The 18624-nt window shown below is 46.0% G+C and overlaps 2 protein-coding genes across 3 annotated transcripts in view; one reads left to right on the plus strand and one right to left on the minus strand.

Moving 5' to 3' along the window:
- The window catches only part of UBR1 (ubiquitin protein ligase E3 component n-recognin 1), a 125890-nt gene extending 109982 nt beyond the window's left edge, over window positions 1-15908 (minus strand). Inside the window, exons 1-3 of one of the 2 annotated variants that reach the window (XM_075927249.2) lie at window positions 15714-15908; window positions 8896-9152; window positions 1603-1681 (exon numbers count right to left, since the gene is read on the minus strand). In XM_075927249.2, coding sequence (XP_075783364.2) covers window positions 1603-1681; window positions 8896-9152; window positions 15714-15782 — 405 coding nt within the window. In that variant the 5' untranslated portion in view covers window positions 15783-15908. The remainder of the gene's footprint in view (window positions 1-1602; window positions 1682-8895; window positions 9153-15713) is intronic. The other variant, XM_006135407.5, reaches the window with a different exon arrangement.
- A 135-nt stretch (window positions 15909-16043) lies between these two features.
- TMEM62 (transmembrane protein 62) overlaps window positions 16044-18624 on the plus strand; it is a 63244-nt gene continuing 60663 nt past the window's right edge. Inside the window, exon 1 of the mRNA XM_075927251.2 lies at window positions 16044-16210. The gene's annotated coding sequence lies outside the window, so the exon portion shown is untranslated. The remainder of the gene's footprint in view (window positions 16211-18624) is intronic.

Genomic DNA, 18624 nt, shown 5'->3' on the forward strand with positions numbered 1-18624 from the left:
TTGGGAACCCCTGCACTAGAGGCATGGGGAGCTGGAAGCCCTTTCAGCTGTTTCTATCTGAAGAGCTCTTGTGTTCCCCAACCGGCTAGGGTTCCCTGACAGGCGCTGGGAAGGTGCCAGCCCTTTATTTAGAAACACTTAAAAGGGCTTGCAGCTCCCCCAGCCTCTAATGCAGTTGCAAGGGAGCCGGAGACTCAAGTCCTTTTAAGTGCTGCTATTTAAAAGCCTCCTTGCCTTCCCTGTGCCTGTCAGGCAATGCTTGCCTAGCAGCCCCAGGGAACAGGAGAGCCCTTTAAACAGAAACAGCTTACATCTCCAGCAACCTGCTAGAGGAGCTGGGAGTCCTCTCAGCTGTTTCTATTTAAAGGGCTCTCCTGTTCCATGCAGCTACTAGGCAATGCATTGCCTGACAGGCGCAGGAAAGGGCCAGCCCTTTAAATAGAAACAGCTGAAAGAGCTCATAGCTCCCCACGCCTCTAGCGCATTCTATTTCTATTGCTCCGTCCCCTCCCCTGCTACCCACAGCTGGAGAAAATGTGAGCCCTTTCAATCAGAGCAGTTAGAAGGACTCTCACCCCTCTACCACTTCCCCTCTACCACTCGGAGACAATGATCTAGGGGGTGGGGCCGGAAACTGCCTCAGGGGCTGGATCAAAGCCCTAGGCGGCCTGCTGAGAGGCTTTTGCCCACCCTTGTATTAGACCCTGAATTGTTGTCTAGACGCTCTTATCAAAAGGGACAACTATAATTAGCGGCGAGGAGTCCTGTGGCACCTTATAGACTAACTGAAGTGTTGGAGCATAAGCTTTCGTGAGCAAAGACCCACTTCGTCAGATGCATGTAGTGGAAATTTCCAGAGGCAGGTATAAATATGCAGAATCAGGCTGGAGATGACGAGGATCCACCTCGTCATCTCCAGCCTGATTCTGGCCTGCATATTTATACCTGCCTCTGGAAATTTCCACTACATGCATCTGACGAAGTGGGTCTTTGCCCATGAAAGCTTATGCTCCAACACTTCAGTTAGTCTATAAGGTGCCACAGGACTCCTCGCCGCTTTTGCAGATTCAGACTAACACGGCTACCTCTCTAATACTTAACTATAATTAGATTAGGGATGTAAAATCCCAGTTAATCAGTTAACTTGTTAAACATTAGGTTAACCAACAAAGTGGATTTCACAGCTCCAGCCCCATAGACCATGCTGGAGCTGGCTCTGGCAGCTCCCAGGCCCTTCCGAGGCCAGACTGGAGTGGCCCCTGCCACAGGAAGGAGCTGATCCGCCCACCCAGAGTAGCCACAGCCTGCAACATGATCGGGCCCACCACGAACAGGTGCAGCACTCGATGTCTGGAGCAGCTCTTGCCTGTGACGTGCCCGGGCTCGCCTGTTAAGGGTGATGCTTACCATTTAAACATTCAAAACCCTAAATTAGATGTATTAAAGATGTTCCTTTTTGCTCTGGCACTCATTTCAATAAATTGGTAATTTTCAGGGGTTACAAAGGAATTATAGTTTCTCAGAATCTGTGCTGATTGCTATTACACACAAGAAAGCTTCTCTATAGCAACATGTACAAATTTACAACATAGATTTTCATACCTTGTAACGATGGTTCTTGTGAATGCTATTCTGGAAGCAGTCCATGCAAAGAACACAAGTTGGATCAATTGCACAGTCCCTGCAACAAAAATACTAACTTGAATACCATTCTAAAATAAAAACATGAAGTATTTATATACTAGAACTGATGTCATACTTAAAGCTTTATGGCTGGTGCCAAACTCAATTTCAGGCAGCAAACCAGGGCCATTTCATGCTATTGATGAAGGATTCATGTTCTGGCCCTTCCACATTGGGTTTGAACCATACTAACTATGCTAGTGTTCAGAAATCCTTAAAAGCAGAGTTCTACTAAAATCAGCTTGACTATAATATCCAACACAAGTTGCTAGTACAGGTATTTCCTTGCCTATCAAGAACAGGATTTTTTTTAAAACTGCATGTTAGAGACTGTTCTTGGGTAGTCTATAATGTGATCTCTGAATTGAGTTATACTCAACGCAATATGTTAATGCAAAAACTGTGTTACATCTGTGTAAGTCTGTAAATATAAAAAAAAAATCAAAACTTACCACTTTGAAAGAGTCCCTTTATAATACAATGACACATAATATGTTCTTTTAATGTAGTTTTTAATGTTGCAAAGTCAAGCACTCAAAAATTAGGAAAAGCCAAAATTAATGTTTCCACTTCAACTTGAATTCAACCCCCTAGTGCAGTGTTTCCCAGATGAAGTGAAAATAAGGCTGCCATAAGAAAATTCCATTATAATCTCATTTTATTATTTAAAAAAATAATTAATTATATGATTTTGTTTTTAAACATCTGCAATTAAACTAAATGTTGATCTCATGACCTTATTTAGCATTTGTTTATTATTATCCTTACTTATTTGTGGTTTACTTTTTCGGCTCCATATATTAGACTGTTATTAGGGGTTCCGCAAAATTATTTCGCGTTTAAAAGGGTTCCATGGCCAAATAAAATTGGGAAACACTGCCTTAGTGTGTATACATTATGATACAGTCTTAAATTAGATGAACACAAACTATTTTTTGCATAAGGCCTTTGTCTGATTCAGTGCATTGGGTAGACCTAGTCTGGAGATGAACTGTGTTGGTTTAGAGAAGGCTGTCATCTGTAGGACCCTGTCTCATTTACGCAGAACTCAGAAGGTGTGTAGCAAATGAGGCAGATGACTGTAGGAAAAAAAAAAGATGGTCTCACAGTTAAGGCAAATGAACACTGCCCTGGAGAACTGGATTCTTCCTGTGCTGCAGCGTTCCTGCTGCTGGGAAAAAGTCACTTACACTCTTCACAGGTCATCTTTAAAGGTGTGTTTCTCATTTTTGGTTTAATTTACAAAGATGCTGAGCATTCACGGGTGCTACTGAAATAAATGAGTAGAGCCCTGCATGGATACAAAATTTGTATCTGTATCTGCAGGGCTCAACAAACCGCTGAATCTACTCACCCGTGGAGCAGATTTCAGCCAGTCGCTCCGTGCGCCCCATTCACCGGTGCTTTGCGCATGTGCAGTGCAGGGCTGGCGAGTGGCTCTCGCCGGGGTTTGTCAAGCCCTGCGCATCTGTATCCACAAAAACAAGGCGCAGATATTTGCATCCACATAAGGAAGTTACTCACCCAGTGCAGTAATGACTGTTCTTCAAGGTGTATTCCCCTGTGGGTGCGCCACTCTAGGTGACAGGTCATCCATCTGAGACTTTTTCATAGCAGTTAGCGATCAGGCTACGCATGCACAGTGGGCATTTTGCGCTGCTGACGGTTTGACAGTTGAGCGTGGTCCAATCCCCTCCTTTCAGTTCCTTGTCTACTGCAGAACAATTGGACTCTGAGTAAGGGTGAGGAAGGGAGGGTTGTGGAGTACTTACAGGGGACACACACCTTGAAAAATAGTTATTACTACAATGGGCAAGTAACTTCCTTTTCTTCTTCGGGTGATGTCCCCGTGGGTGCTCCACTGTAGGTGACTACAAAGCAGTGCCCACTATGGCTGGTGGGACTTGGAGTCTCTGCTTCGTAGAGGCAGACAGAACTGCCATAGCCCCTGATGGGTCTGCCGCCAGCTGAGGCATGATGGCATAATGTTTTGAGACTGAAAAGTGTGATGACCAGGTAGCTGCCAGATAAATGTATTTGAAAGGCACACTGTTAAGGAATGCCATGTATGTTGCTGTTGCACGGGTGGAGTGTGCTCTTGGTGCTGTCTTTAGTGGTTTGTTGCCAAGGGAATGGCACTGAAGGATGCAACCCTCGATCAGTATGGAAATGCATGATGTGGAAATTGGGTTGCCCCTCAAGTAGTTTGCAATAGAGACAGATGTGTGTTCTGTCAATATAAAAGGCGAAAGTCCTTCTGACTTCAAGGGTGTGAAGCATGACATGTGCAGAAGATGTATGTGGCTTTGGAAAAAAATGCAGATAAGACTATGAGCTCATTGATGTGAAAGCAGGTGCTGACTTTAGGTATAAAGTAAGGAAGTTAAGTATAGTGTAATTAACTAATCGAACAGTCAATGCATTTTTGTATTGACTATTGGATTAGTCGATGGACGGTGCTGCACCTTTGAAACACCACCACAGCATATCAAAGGGGTAGCATCACACGAAGCCCAGGATCAGCTGGGGACTCCTCAGCTGACCTCAGGCTCCATGTGGCACTGCTGCTTTGAAACGCCACAGCAGCATTTCAAAGGGGCAGCACTGCATAGCTGATCCCGGGCTCTGTGTGGCGCTGCCCCTTTGAAATGTGACTCTGGTGTTTCAAAGGGGCAGTGCTACATGGAGCCCAGGGCAAGCGTCGCACAGCTGATCCTGGGCTCTCTGCGGCACTGCCCCTTTGAAATGCAGTGGCGGTGTTTCAAAGGGGCAGCGTCGCAAGAGAGCCTGGAATCAGCTGTGCAGCACTGCCCCTTTGTAGCGCCGCAGAGTCCGGGATCCCAGGCTCCATGCAGTGCTGCCGCTTTGAAGTACCCCCCCCTTTTCCTTCCCCTTGCTGCCTCTGATAGATTGTGAGAAGTAATAGTGGGCATGTGCCCATAGGTTCAAAGCTGGGGGAGGGGTTTCATAAGGGCCTCGAGAACCAAGTTCAGGTCCCATGAGGTCTGCAAGGTGGGTAGAGGTTCTGAAGGCCTTTAAGGAATCTTCTAGTCATGGGATGGGTGAACACTGATGACCCTTCTATGTGGTCATGAAAGGCAGCAATGGCTGCCAAAGACACTGATAGGCCGTCACTCTTCAAGCCATGTAAGTAGTCGAGGATTGTATGGATCGGGACTTTGTCCGGATTGAGTTGCCTCTGATGACACCAAGATGCGAAACGTTTCCATTTTTGAAGGTAAATTCTAATAGTTTGCCTCATGCAGTGAAGGAGAATGTTTCTTACTTGCTCCGAGCAGGCAACTTCTGCGCCTTGGAACCAGACAGGAGCCAGGCATGGAGATGAAGAGTGCGTGGGTTGGGGTGCAGTAGTTTGCCAGTGTTCTGGAAAAGGAGATTGTGCCATGAGAGAGCAGTGAGGATGGCTTGATGGAAATGTGCTGGAGGTATGGGAAACAGGTCCGCCTGGACCAGGATGGGGCCACTAGAATGACTCGAGCTGCGTCCGAGTGCATCTTGAGCAGGATTCTGGGAAATCAGCGGTATTGTAGGGAAGGCATAGTAAATTGGTTTGTCCCATGGGATCAGGAACGTGTTTTCCCTGGATCCCTTTCCCAGTCCCACCCGGGAACAAAAATGAGGGCATTTGGCCTTGCTCATGGTTGCAAAGAGATCTGTTGTTGGCTAGCCCCACCTGCAAAAAATGGAATCTAACACCTGCGGGTGGAGTTCCCACTCATGATCTATGGCGAAGTTGTGACTCAGAGCATCTGCCATGGTGTTGTTGGCCCCTGGTAAGTATACCGCTTTTAGTGTGACCCCATGCTGAACACACCAGGGATGGGAACAAACTCCACCCTGTTTATGTAAAACATGGTGGTAGTTTTGTCCATAAGAATACAGATAGTTCTGTTGGCGACGAATGAGGTAAAGGGCCTGCATGCATTCGTGACAGCTCTGAGCTCGAGAAGGTTGATGTGAAGTAGTGCTTTGCATGGTAACTATTTGACTTGTGCTGTGTGGTGCTGTAGGTATGCACCTCATCCTATCAGTGAAGCATCAGTTGTGATCTGCACCAATGGCTCTTGTTGAAAAAAGCACCCTTTGAGTAAATTTCAGGGGGATGTCCACCATTTGAGGGATTCCAGCATGGGTCAGGGCACAACTACTGTTTTGTGCAGTGAGTGCCACGATGGCATATAGATGGACGCCAGCCAATGCTGCAGTGCTAGGAAATGTAAGCACGCATATTGGACCACATAGGTGGTAGCCACCATATGGCCATGAGCTGGAGCGTCCTTTATTAGACAGTTGTCTAGGTCTGGGAAAATCATGACCCCTTGCCGCTGAAGGTAGGCTGCGACCATCACTAGGACCTTTGAGAAGACCCACGGTGCCGAGGATAGGCCAAAAGGTAGGACTTCGTACTGGAAATGAGCACTCCCTCCCGTGAATCTCAGATAGCATCTGTGAGCAGGATGTATTGCAATATGAAAATATGCATCCTGTAGGTCAAGAGCTGCGAACCAGTTCCCTCTGTCCAGTGCTGAGAGGATAGAAGCTAGTGTGACCATCTTGAATCACTGCTTTCACAGGAACTTCTTTAGTTTGAGGAAGTCTAGAATAGGTCTCCAGCCTCCTGTGCGCTTCTGGGTTAGGAAATAAGTTGAGTAGAACCCCCTCCCCTAGTACGTTTCGAGGAGAAGTTGATCGATTTCTTGCTTGAAGGGTATCTCGTCAGAGGGGTCCCTGAAGAGGGCGGGGGAAGGGAGGTGAACAGAATTGAGTATCCTGTACGGATGATTTCTATGACCCACTGGTCAGATATTATTGAGACCCAGTTATGAAGGAATGGATGTAACCTGTGGTCGAATAGATGTTTCTAGCTTTGTTGCTCTGGATGATCGGAGAGGTTGGGCAGGTCCTCAACCAATGTTTCAAATTTGCTGCTTAGGAGCCTGGCCACCAGAGCAGCATGGCTGTTGTTTGCGGTTCCTCTGGGTGTGCTATCTGGAGCGATTGTACTCGTATAATCTATATTGGGGACGGTTGTACTATTATTCCCTATTTCTACTGTAGGGAGTGTAGCACCTCCACTTGTATGATGGTATGTACATTCCTAGGGTACGCAATGTGGTACACAAATTCTTGCTGCCGTGTAGAATCTCATCAGCGTTGGTCACAAGAGTTTGTACTTGTTGAAGGGGAGGTCCTCCACCTTAGTTCGGAGTTCCTTTGGGACCCTGTGGCCTGTAGCCATGACGTTCTCCTCATGACCATGGCTGTAGCAACTAGTCTTGCTGCCTTGGGATGACGGGCAAATATTCTTTAGGAGACGGTGCTGTTTCTCCCTGACCTCCTGTAATTTTATTTCCTGTACAGCAGCAACCCTTTTTAAAAAGCCCTGAAATTGCTTCAGGTCCACTGTAGTGTGTTCATCATCAAGAACTATAGCTTCCTCATGGGGGGAAAAAACGTTGTTTTGTGGTGATTGGCATGCAAGCCAAGTGTTGTCCTGATCATCAGAATTTGACCATCCTCCTCTTCTAAGTCTGGCATGGTCCCCAGGGTGTGGGATGATGAGGCTGGTGGTAGCCTTTTTGGTGAGGGTGATGGGCCAGCAGACTGGTGCTTAGGTGGTGCCCAATAGTCCAAGGGTGCCCGGTACTGTGGGTAGTGTAGAGACGGGCAGTACCCATTTGGATGCCACTGGGGGTAGTACGGGCATGCTGTATAGCGATGTCCTTGCTGGAATGTGGTGGGAGATGGATGCTACGAGGAGAAAGCGCTCCTCTGTTCATACTCAGTCACCCTTATGCGTCCCTGCACATTGTGCAGAGGTGAGTATGATGGGTATGGTGCTGAAGACTGCTTCCTTGATGGGAGTAAGTGGGATGAGGGGTCCTTGCTGTATGCCAGCACTTCATTAAACCCAGTCTGGGCTGTCTGCAAGCTGATATTAGCCTGCACAGAGGGAAGCATTGGAGAAATCATTATGCTAGGTGGCAGTGCTGTGGATTTACAGGGCCGTTTTGTAGCTGGATCCACTTTGTTCGCCAGTGCCACACGTGTAGGCACTTACTTCGGCACTGGGGCTTGCCTGTGTGCGGAAGAGGAGCGCGCGGGTGCCGTAACCATGTTAGGTGTCAGAGCAGCTGCTTTGGAGGCAGACCTCGGCACTGGAGAGCCGGAGATACCAGCCACATCTCCCCTGGTCATTCTGGGGGACGGGTTGGGTAGTAGCAATCTGGCTGGCGAAATCCTGGTCTTTTGATGTCTCTGAGGTGTCCGAGAGGCAGATCTATAAGTCAAGGAGTCTGCCATTTGATTTAGTGAAGGTTCCCCCGCGGGCTGCAAAGCCTTCTCCAGAAGGGATATATAGAACCTAAGCTCCAGATCCTTCTCACCCTGGCCAACAAGCTTCGGCAGTGCTAACATTTATGGCCATCAAAGGCTGGCATAGATTCATTACAGTTGCAGCATTTCTTAAACCCCTGCACGCCAGGCATAGTGGAAGTCGATGCTCAGGGCTGAAAGGTGGTGTCTCTTAGTTAAATCATCAGCAAGCTTGTGTATAAAACTGTTTTACGAGCTCTTATTTTCCCCCTTGCCTTTCTTTTTTTTTTTTTTTTTTTGGTATTGAGGAGTGTAGCTGGTTGGAGGAGAATGGAGCCGGAGCCACAGCCACTGTTACTCAAGCACCCAGCACTGAGAGAACAATTTCTTTCCCTTGGATTTTTTTTCCTTCTTTGATGGTAAATTAAGCTTAACTTTTTCTTTAAATAATCAGCAAATATCACTAACTATGACAATTTTTGCAAGTTTTATAGCTTGGACACTGCCTTTTAAAAAAAAAAAAGGAGAGATGAAGATTTCCTTAGCCTATTACATTGTGTGAGTATGACAAAAGAAGATGACAACAGGATAAGAGGATTGTAGATCAGACAATGCTGCTTACTTCTTGCACTTTGGGGACTAAGTCTTCTATATATCTATTAACAATTTAAAGTCAAGAAACTTAATATGAGTTTTGAACAAGACATTAACACTCAGAGAAATATCTTCATTTTTGCTTTACACATGCTCAATTTAAAGTAGATTGGAATACCAAAGCAATTATCATAGCCACTCACCCAAGGATCCTAACAGCAAAAATAATTTTATAGTGTCACCAAGTTACCTCACAGGAAATATTCATGATAACTGCCTTACCTGCAAGAATATGTAGTTTCCCCACCTTTGAACACTTTCCCACAGAGTTGAGAAATTCCACTCTGCTGCAGTTTCTCCAAGCACACTTCTGGGTCTTCCCGAAACAAGTACCACTCCAGATGGTCAAATATTTTCATCTGAACCATTTCTTCCTGCATCTCCACCATGGGGTCCATTTCAGCAGAGTAGATGTTTGGCACATTCTTTGACAGTTGTTGTAAAAAGGCAGTCTGAAAGTCAACTCTCTCGTCCCACCACTGCAAAAAAATTAAAGTTGGGGTAATAAATCAGTGGAAAAACAAAATTAAGGCAATGAAGATATTTAAGGAGAAACAATGATTACTACAAAACAAGAGTCACTTTCTGTCTCAACAATCTGAAGTTCTGTGCACCAGGAAAAAGGTATATCCACATCCGTAGGCTAAATTAACAACAGAAAGTAATTTATGTTTAGTTTTAGAACGTTTAAAGGTTTACCCCCAAGCTACATCTCTGCTATTTGCTCCTCTTTTACCTCTTTAGAAATCTACAGATGCTCTTTAACTGCTTGATTTCTTCAGCTCTTAACTTCATGCCTTCTTCCTTAGTATTCCCACTCAATTTCTTTTTAATGTGGGAGGCATTTCTAGTTAACATAAGCTAAAGAGTACATCTGTCATTCATTTTTCATATAGATACAAGTTGTTTGCACAAATGATCCTCACTCAAAATTTTCTCTAGGCCAGCAGGCAAAGCATAAGTCCTTTGAAATGTAGAAAGTGTTGGAATCTGACATGGAAGGAACAGGGTGCTCCATTTGTTAGCAGGTATGCAAACATATACACACAGGTTCCTACCCCATTCCTAGAGAACCGGTTTTCACCCCGTGCTGCTGCCTCTGTATCAGAGGTAGCAGCGCTGAGAGGCAGGTGGTAGCCAGTATATACAGGGAGCCAGCTTAAAAGTCAGCTCCAGGCATGCACCAGCTCCCGGCCTGCACTGCTGCCTCTGATATAGAGGCAGCAGCTGGCTTCCCAAGAGCAGCACTCACCAGCTTGAGGGTGTGTTTTTCAGCAGTTACACGGTTTGGCGCATGCGTGGTGTGGGGCTGGTGAGTAGCTCTCGCTGGGGTTTGTCAAACCCTGCTTATTCAGACAAGAGAGGCTAAACACATAGTTTCTTGGGAACACAGCTGATTGACACAGTTGCAGCCCTATGAAACTTACACTTTGCATTCTTGTGCTTTGAATGGCAACATGTCAAGAAGGCCACTCTGTTCTTAGTTTAACAGATACAGTGAGCCAGATTGGGAAGCAATTGCCCCATGTACACTGCCTGCAGCTTCTCTCTAGGGTTGGAGCCACGCAGAGGCCGGCAGCTGCAGCCTGGGACAGGCTTGGGTGCAAGCCAGTGACTGCTCACTGGGATGCTTGTTACCCCCCTGTGGTTATGCATTCATATAACTGTCCTGCTAATACACCCCTTGCTTTCCATTTGACATGAAATAATCACATTTCATGCCCATCCCATTATCCTGGCACAACCAAACCCTGTCCTTGCTTAAAGTTATGGTAAGTGGAAGCGGCATACAAAATTTGGTGGTCTTAGTTCTGTTTATGAGGAGTTCTTGAACAAATGAACTCATGGACACAGATAGACACATTTCTAAAATACATAGTAAGAAGGAAGAAAATAATGAGTGGATACAGAAGGGCAGGCATTTTTTTTATTTTACTGTGAATGAATTGACCTAGTTATATCATTAAGATAAAAGTAAAGGGTTTTGGGATTGGATTTTTTTGGTCTTTTGTGAGACAGATTTTCTTTAGTTGAGTTCACTAACAAGTTGGGATGTTAAAATGTGGGTAATCGTGTAAATGTGTAACTGCTGAAAAACACACCCTCAAGCTGGTGAGTGCTGCTCTTGGGAAGCCAGCTGCTGCCTCTATATCAGAGGCAAGAAAGCTCTGATGGCCATTTTAACCATAGGGCTTTCTTGCGCAATAAATTCATGTTGCCTGTCTACAATGGCCTCTTGCACAAGAACAGTTGCGCAAAAGGGCTTATTCCTGAGCGGAAACGTCAGAGTTCTGACGCAAGAAGCCCTGATTTCAAACATTAGAACGTCAGTTTACTTGCACAAGAACACGTGGCCAGTGTAGACAGGCAGCAAGTTTTTGCGTAAGAGCGGCCGCTTTTGCAGAAGATCGCGCCAGTGTAGACACAACCTAGATGTGTGGACAGAGCTGGCACCAAGGCTGACTGCAGGGGTGGGTTCCTGGATGATTATGATGGAGGTGTGCTGCATAGTGACTGGAAATAATTTGTTTGAGGTTAGAGGATTGTCTGTAGTTGAGGACTGACCTTTACACTCTCCCCACCCCTACCCCCAAGGCCTGTGAGAGTGAGGGGTTATTTTCCAGGCTAGGCTGTAGGTTGTTGCTAATGTGTTGGATGGGTTTAAGTTGTGGACTATAGGCGATGACAAGCAGATTATTTTATTTTAACAGTGTGTCACATCTCTCTGAGCATTTGTCAGTTACTATCACCTTGCTGGCCAGATGGTTGGTAATATATCTCTACTGCTATATTCGTATTATTAGAGCATGGAATTATTATCCATAGAAATTCTATGGTACACTTTGATTCATTTAAGATTTTTACTTAATTTGATTTTATGCTTCCCCCCCACATATAATGCCACTCCCCCACCAGTACAAACTATTCTCTCTTCCAATGTATTTTGTACCCTGCTATTATTGTGTCCCATTGATTATCTTCATTACAATGGGGATTACAGAAACTTGTTGTATCAATATCCTCATTTAACAGGTTCACCCATTTTAGACTTGTAGCAGTGGCATAAAAGCGCTTTAAAAACTTGGTAATTTTAGCTATCAGCCACATTTGACTGTTTCTGATCAGATCCTATCTGTAGTTAATTATTTTCCATCTTCTCTTCCTTTCTAAGACTGAGAGACTCTCCATTAATAGATCCTCCACTTAAGGATGTCAATGTCTCAACCATGTGCTCTTTTGTACCTGCTGGCTTTGCCCCAGTTCTCAGTTTTAAAACTGCTCTAGGACATTTTTAATTTTAAATGCCAGCAATCTGGGAACCATACTGTATTTTACATTTAAGAGATATTCTGTAGGATTCCTAGCCTTGCGGTTACTGAATCTGAAAGCAGAGCAGCACATTATCAGTACAAATCTTGACTTTAATTGATCTAATCGCTCAGAACCGATGGAGTCATGTTCTTGCTTCTCTGCACAAATCTTTTTTGCCTCTTTGTGCTCTGTGAGAGATTCTAGATCTCCTAATTTAGCATTTCCAGTTCCTTAACTTTAGCAATGCAAGTGAAGAAATCAGCGTAGTAGCTGTATGTAATGAATCATAAGCGAGACCCCATTAGGTAGTTCAATACCATATCTCTCTAAAGAAAGGACTATGCAGCACTTTAAAGACTAACAAGATGGTTTATTAGGTGATGTTATTTCGTGGGCCAGAAAGCTCTCATGTAGCTAACACGGCTAAATCTCTATTACTATATCTCTCTAAGGCAGAAGATCACTTCAGAACAGTATACTGTTTTAGTGGGGCACCATGAACTTGAAATCTAGTTAAACAAAAAAAACTGAAGTGGCAACTGAACATCAAAAACTTCAGGTATTACACTCTTAGAGTTCCCTACTGCTTACAATCACGTTTCCCTATATTTAAAAAATGTTCTCTGATGCTGCAGGAAAAGCTCCAACAGTGAAACTGATCGATTCTACAAGGAAACAGTGAAACTGAAACTATACACACAGCAATGTCAAATGCATAAAGTGAGGGCATTGTTTTTTTCCCCTTTCTAATCTTTCAGAGAATGTCTAGACTACAAAACATCAATTTAAAAATACATTAGCCATGCCATTTTAGTACAATTCTGAACACAAATTTGCATTGATTGTAAACAGCACAAGTTGTATTTAGATAGCTTTGTTTAAGTATAGCAAAGAAGTGCCCTAAATAAAAATATGGTTTCTCCTTGAACTTTCTTTGACAAAAGATGCAAAATGAGAAATCCCGAAGTTAGTGATTTTTTTTTTCAAAGCAGCACATTGAGTTCAAGAGAAGTAGTCAAAATCCAAATCCAGATGCTGGAAGAGAGAACATGCTGAATGGGGAGGGAAAGGGGGGAAAAAAACATAGGTAGATGCACTAACAAAGGGCAGTAAATAGGGGAATAAATGCAACATAATCTCACCAGAAACCCCAGCTTCTTTGAAGCAAAATGCAGGACAATGTAGCACTTTAAAGACTAACAAGATGGTTTATTAGATGATGAGCTTTCGTGGGCCAGACCCACTTCCTCAGATCAAATAGTGGGTCTGGCCCACAAAAGCTCATCATCTAATAAACCATCTTGTTAGTCTTTAAAGTGCTACATTGTCCTGCATTTTGCTTCAAAGAAGCTGGGGTTTCTGGTGAGATTATGTTGCATTTATTCCCCTATTTACTGCCCTTTGTTAGTGCATCTACCTATGTTTTTTTCCCCCCTTTCCCTCCCCCTTCAGCATGTTCTCTCTTCCAGCATCTGGATTTGGATTTTGACTACTTCTCTTGAACTCAATGTGCTGCTTTGAAAAAAAAAATCACTAACTTCGGGATTTCTCATTTTGCATCTTTTGTCAAAGAAAGTTCAAGGAGAAACCATATTTTTATTTAGGGCATTTGGTTTGTTATCTTTAAGAAACATTAACCAGTCATTTTTAAGTGTCTCTTCAGAGGGATATGACTTTTAGTTTGTAGAAATGTTGGCTTATGGTATTTCACATCATTAAGAACTCTTGGGAAAGGAATCTTATGTGGTATTCAGACAATTTTCCTATGAATACAGAACAATTTCTTTCCATGTGTAATTTTACTAAGGCCTTTCAAAATCTTGATCTCTATTCTGTGCTAAGCAGTTTTGCCCTGAAGAAAAGAGAAAGAACTGTGGATGTTTTTGACAAGCTTCATTTAAATGAGCATTTCCTTGGAAGAGTTTGGGAGATAAAAACACTCCGGGGGTGTGGGGTAGCAGGGACTGTGTACTATATCATTTTCAAGAAGATAGCGGTAGCTAATCCATAAACTACTTATGGCTATCTGAACAGCTGTGTATGGAAATGGAACACAACCAGACTTTTAAGATGATTTTCATCTGTAGATCACAAAGTATCAAATGCCTTGCAACAGGCTTGTTATTATTTAAGTTACTAATCCATACACTGAATTTAAATTCAACACCACGATGTCACATTTTTCTGTATGCTATTCTGCAAGTATGTATGTTTGAATGTCGAATGATATCAGTCAGTTCAATCCTACACCATTTTACCAATCACTTTAATTCCCTGCTATTCTGTCAAGCAGCTGGAATTCCTACCCCATGTTTAAAATAAACTCTATGTTTTAATTTTATGTTAGTACACAAAACAGTGGTTTTGCTAAAGTAGAATCAATGGAACATTGGAGCCCAGTCTATAGCTCTGATGACTCCCAACATTAGACACTGACTACATTCTTGGGTAGTTCTAAAGTCTACTTTAGAAATACAAGATACAGAAATAAAATAGTTAATTAGTATGTAATTCCCACTTAACATTGACCTGATACAGGAGACTAGACTACAATATTTTTAACAGATTTTCAAACTAGTGTTTTCAAGCAAGATTTTATGTTTAAATTTTTGAGTCAATACTGTTCCCTTTATTTTCATTTGAAGCCTTCAGCTTTCCACTGGCTGATGAAAGAAAATAAGATCCAGTTATATATACACATATAGACACAAATACAAATCAAGTGACAAATAATAAAGGACCCCCAAATGTATATTACATATAACAACCCAGAAATTAGCAAATATTTATTCTACTTCAGCTTCAACATAAATATAACTTATTTGGTGCATGAAGCATATTGCCGCTAATAAAGGGGCCTTTTCCCTAATTTGAGACATGTGTATGTAGACAGATGGAAAAAAAATCAGATTATTCTCCAAGACAACCTTCAGATTAGAATAGAATTATGAGGCAGATGATTTAATTTAATCACTTTCAACAACTGATTCTATGCAACTTCAAGCAAAGCACTTGATGAGGAGAATCCTCCCCTTCCTGCATAGTAGGAAGGTATTACTTTTCACTAGCAAACCAAATGTACACAACAGATAACCCTTTATTAGGTAACTGCTTGTTGTAACATCCTGCTCCACAATATCGTGGGGTATATTTGACTACTCTGCTTTGCTGGGGCATCAGGGCCATATTTGCTTTGCAACTGAGTGGCTATTTAGTATTTATCAGTCTGTTATTCCAACACAGGGAAACTTGCATTTAAGCAAAATACTGCCATCATCCTTTATCTCAAGTCCATGCTATGATACCTTTACCCCACCTATCACTGAAGGCCATCTCTACAATGCAACCGACAGTTTGTCACTGCTCCTCTTACTGTGGGCTTAGTGGTCTCTACACAGCGCACGAGTGTCACCCGCGCATGGAACTGTGCCACTTGCAAACAGCCATTGCATGCAGGGCAGACAATGGGCAAAAGGGAGGACAGGTGCGTCCACACTCGGTGGCGGTGCTGTCACACTCCAGTGGGCAAGTCCCCACTGGGCAGGTACCTGGTGGTCCTTGCCCAGAGGGCCCTCACCTGCTCTGAGGGAAGGCGACCAAGGGGTCACTGCTCCCCCACGCGGGCAGGGGGTGAGGCTCCCCTCCGCTGGGTGCTCCAGCGGCTACCAGGTCACCACAGGCAGGGCGTGGGCGGCTCCCGGGAAGAACCCACAGGGCAGGAGTCTCACCATGGCCTGCTCCGGGAGCTGCACGGAATCCCCACCCTTGGCTCCTGCTCCGGCTCCTCCATCCGCCATTTTGAGGGCAAAAGACACGGCTGCCAAGCCCCGCCCCGCAGAGCCAACCGGAAACAAGTTGCCGGGGCAGCCGGGCCAAGCTTTAGCGGCCGAATCTGCCTCCCGACTGTGAGCGCACCTAGCTGCCACTGAGCATGCGCTACCGACCTGTGCCTGCGCAGTCACAACCGCTGAAGCCGCTGCCTTTACTTGCTTTCAGATCCGAGCCTATTTCCGGCACAGAGGCAGGGGAAAAGCCAACGGCGGGCGGGGCCACAGCGTCCTAAGGCTAGCGTGGCAGAAGCCACCTTCGAAGGGAGCAGCCAGCGGGGGTGACCAGAACATAGAAGCAGAAGGACTGTTACGTTAAGGCTGCATTTCTCTTCAGGGTTTCTTCTGAGGGGCAAGCCCACGTTGTTGAAACATTGCAGAGCCCTTTGTGAACATGGGTATGTTGGCAATCAACTGCTCTTGAACAGAAATAAGGTTGTTTGTGCAGAGATTTGCATTGGTTTAATTAAGGGCTTGTCTACACTAGAAAGTTTTTACCAGTCATACCGGAATAGTTAAATGACTATGCTTATAGAACTTCCCGTTTGCACGTGTATTCTGGAATAATGCCAAGTCGAAATGAGAGGCCTACATCAATATAACTAAATTCAGGGGCAGATGACTGTTTTGCGCCCCCCCCCCCCCTTTGCCACGGCACATGAGCGGGGCTTTTTTAAGCGCGGGGCCCGGGGCAACCGCCCCGTTCGCCCTGCCCTATATCCACTCCTGACTAAATTGCTCAGGTGTGAGAGAAATCCTCATGCCTGAGCAACAGTTATACCAGCTTAACCCAGTGTAGACAACACTATGTCAGGAGGGGTTCAGATACAATCCCTGACCTGCTGGGAGGGTTTCTTCTTTTCCCCTACATCTGGGCCCACAAATAGGAAGGGAGAACGTTCAATGACCTGTACTTATGCCCCTATCCCTCCGCTACCCCTACTGTCCCCTCCCAGTTCTCACCCTCTTCCATTCCCTATTACTTACCTCATCCCCGTTTATTGTTTTCCTCTTACCACAACTTCCAAACCCTCTCAGTCTCTTCCTCCATCCATCCTGCATTCCCAATCCTCTCTCTCTTGCCCATATTCTTCCAAGGAGACACTACAGGCATAAGGAGTGACGGGGTTCTTCACTTTCTCTGGCCCAGAACCCCACAAAAGCTTAATCCGCTTTTGATTGTGAGCCTCTTATATGGGTATGTGTCTCAAGACCTCTAGGCCTTTAAATACTCTGTTACATTGTTCAGAACTTAGGTTATACTATCCTAATTGTCTTTCATTTTCCTTTCAGTTAAACACTGGCATGAATTTCCGGAAATGCTTAAAATGGAATACTATTCCGTTTTCAGTTTTTCTGGAAAAGGAGCATCTACATTGGCAGGCTCCTTTTCTGGAAAAGCCCTTTTTCCGGAAAAGCGTCTGTGGCCAATGTAGACGCGCTTTTCTGGAAAAGAGCCCCGATCGCCATTTTCGCGATCGGGGCTTTTTTCCGGAAAAGACTACTGGGCTGTCTACACTGGCCCTTTTCCGGAACAGTGTTCCGGAATAAGGACTTATGCCCGAGCGGGAGCAGAATAGTTTTTCCGGAATAGTGGCTGATTTTGTACAGTAGAGCATTGTTGCTTTTCCGGAAATTCAAGGGCCAGTGTATAGAATCATAGAATCATAGAATAATAGGACTGGAAGGGACCTCGAGAGGTCATCGAGTCCAGCCCCCCGCCCTCAAGGCAGGATCAAGCTCCGTCTACACCATCCCTGACAGATGTCTATCTAACCTGTTCTTAAATATCTCCAGAGAAGGAGATTCCACCACCTCCCTTGGCAATTTATTCCAATATTTAACCCCTCGGTAGCCGCTACCAAGGGGTTGACTCCACTTATTATACCTTTCCAGCAGGATTGTGAACCATTCATAACTACTCTCTGAGAACGGTTATCCAGCCAGTTATACACCCACCTTATAGTAGCCCTATCTAAGTTGTATTTGCCTAGTTCAGTGGTCCCCAACCTGTGGAGGTTGCCGGGCGCCAGGGGGCGTGGCCGTTCGCCCGCCGGGCGCCAGGGGGCGGGCACGGGGGCAGGGCCCCCCCATAGCCGCACACCCCCCCCCCATAGCCGCGCCCGGGGCCGGCGCCCCCCGCCCCTCCTCCAAGTGCCTGGGGCCACCTCCAAGGGCCGCGCGCCCGGGGCCAGCGCCCCCTCCCCCCCAAGCTCCGTGCACCCGGGGCCGGCGCCCCCCCTCCTCCAAGCGCTGGGGGCCGGGGCCGACGCCCCCCCTCCTCTAAGAGCCCGGGGCCAGCGCCCCCCCCCCCAAGCGCCACGCGCCCGGGGCCAGTGCCCCCTCCGCCCCAAGCTCCGTGCGCCCGGGGCCGGCGCCCCCCCTCCTCCAAGCGCCCAGGGCCGGCGCCCCCTCCCCCCCAAGCGCCGCGCGCCCAGGGCCGGCGCCCCCAAGTGCCCGGGGCCGGCGCTCACCATGCGCCTGGAGCCGGCTCCGGCACTGTGCATGTGCCACGTGCCCAGGGCCAGGCCAGCCCCGGGCACGTGGCGGGCGTACACGAATGCCCCCACGGGCGCCATGGCACCCGCGAGCACCGTGTTGGGGACCACGGGCCTAGTTTATTGATAAGAATATCATGTGAGACCATATCAAATGCCTTACTAAAGTCTAGGTCAGTGGTCCGCAATGCAGTGCCCACGGGTGCAATGGCGCCCGCTGGGCCATTTCTGGGCACCCACCAAGTGATCGGGGCCAGCTCCACCCCCGGGCACGTGTGGCATGGGTGGTGCTGGCCCCTGGGCACGCAGCACAT

This window comes from Pelodiscus sinensis, chromosome 5 (genome assembly GCF_052426305.1).
Source record: "Pelodiscus sinensis isolate ZL-2025 chromosome 5, ASM5242630v1, whole genome shotgun sequence".
Lineage (NCBI taxonomy): Eukaryota > Metazoa > Chordata > Testudines > Trionychidae > Pelodiscus > Pelodiscus sinensis.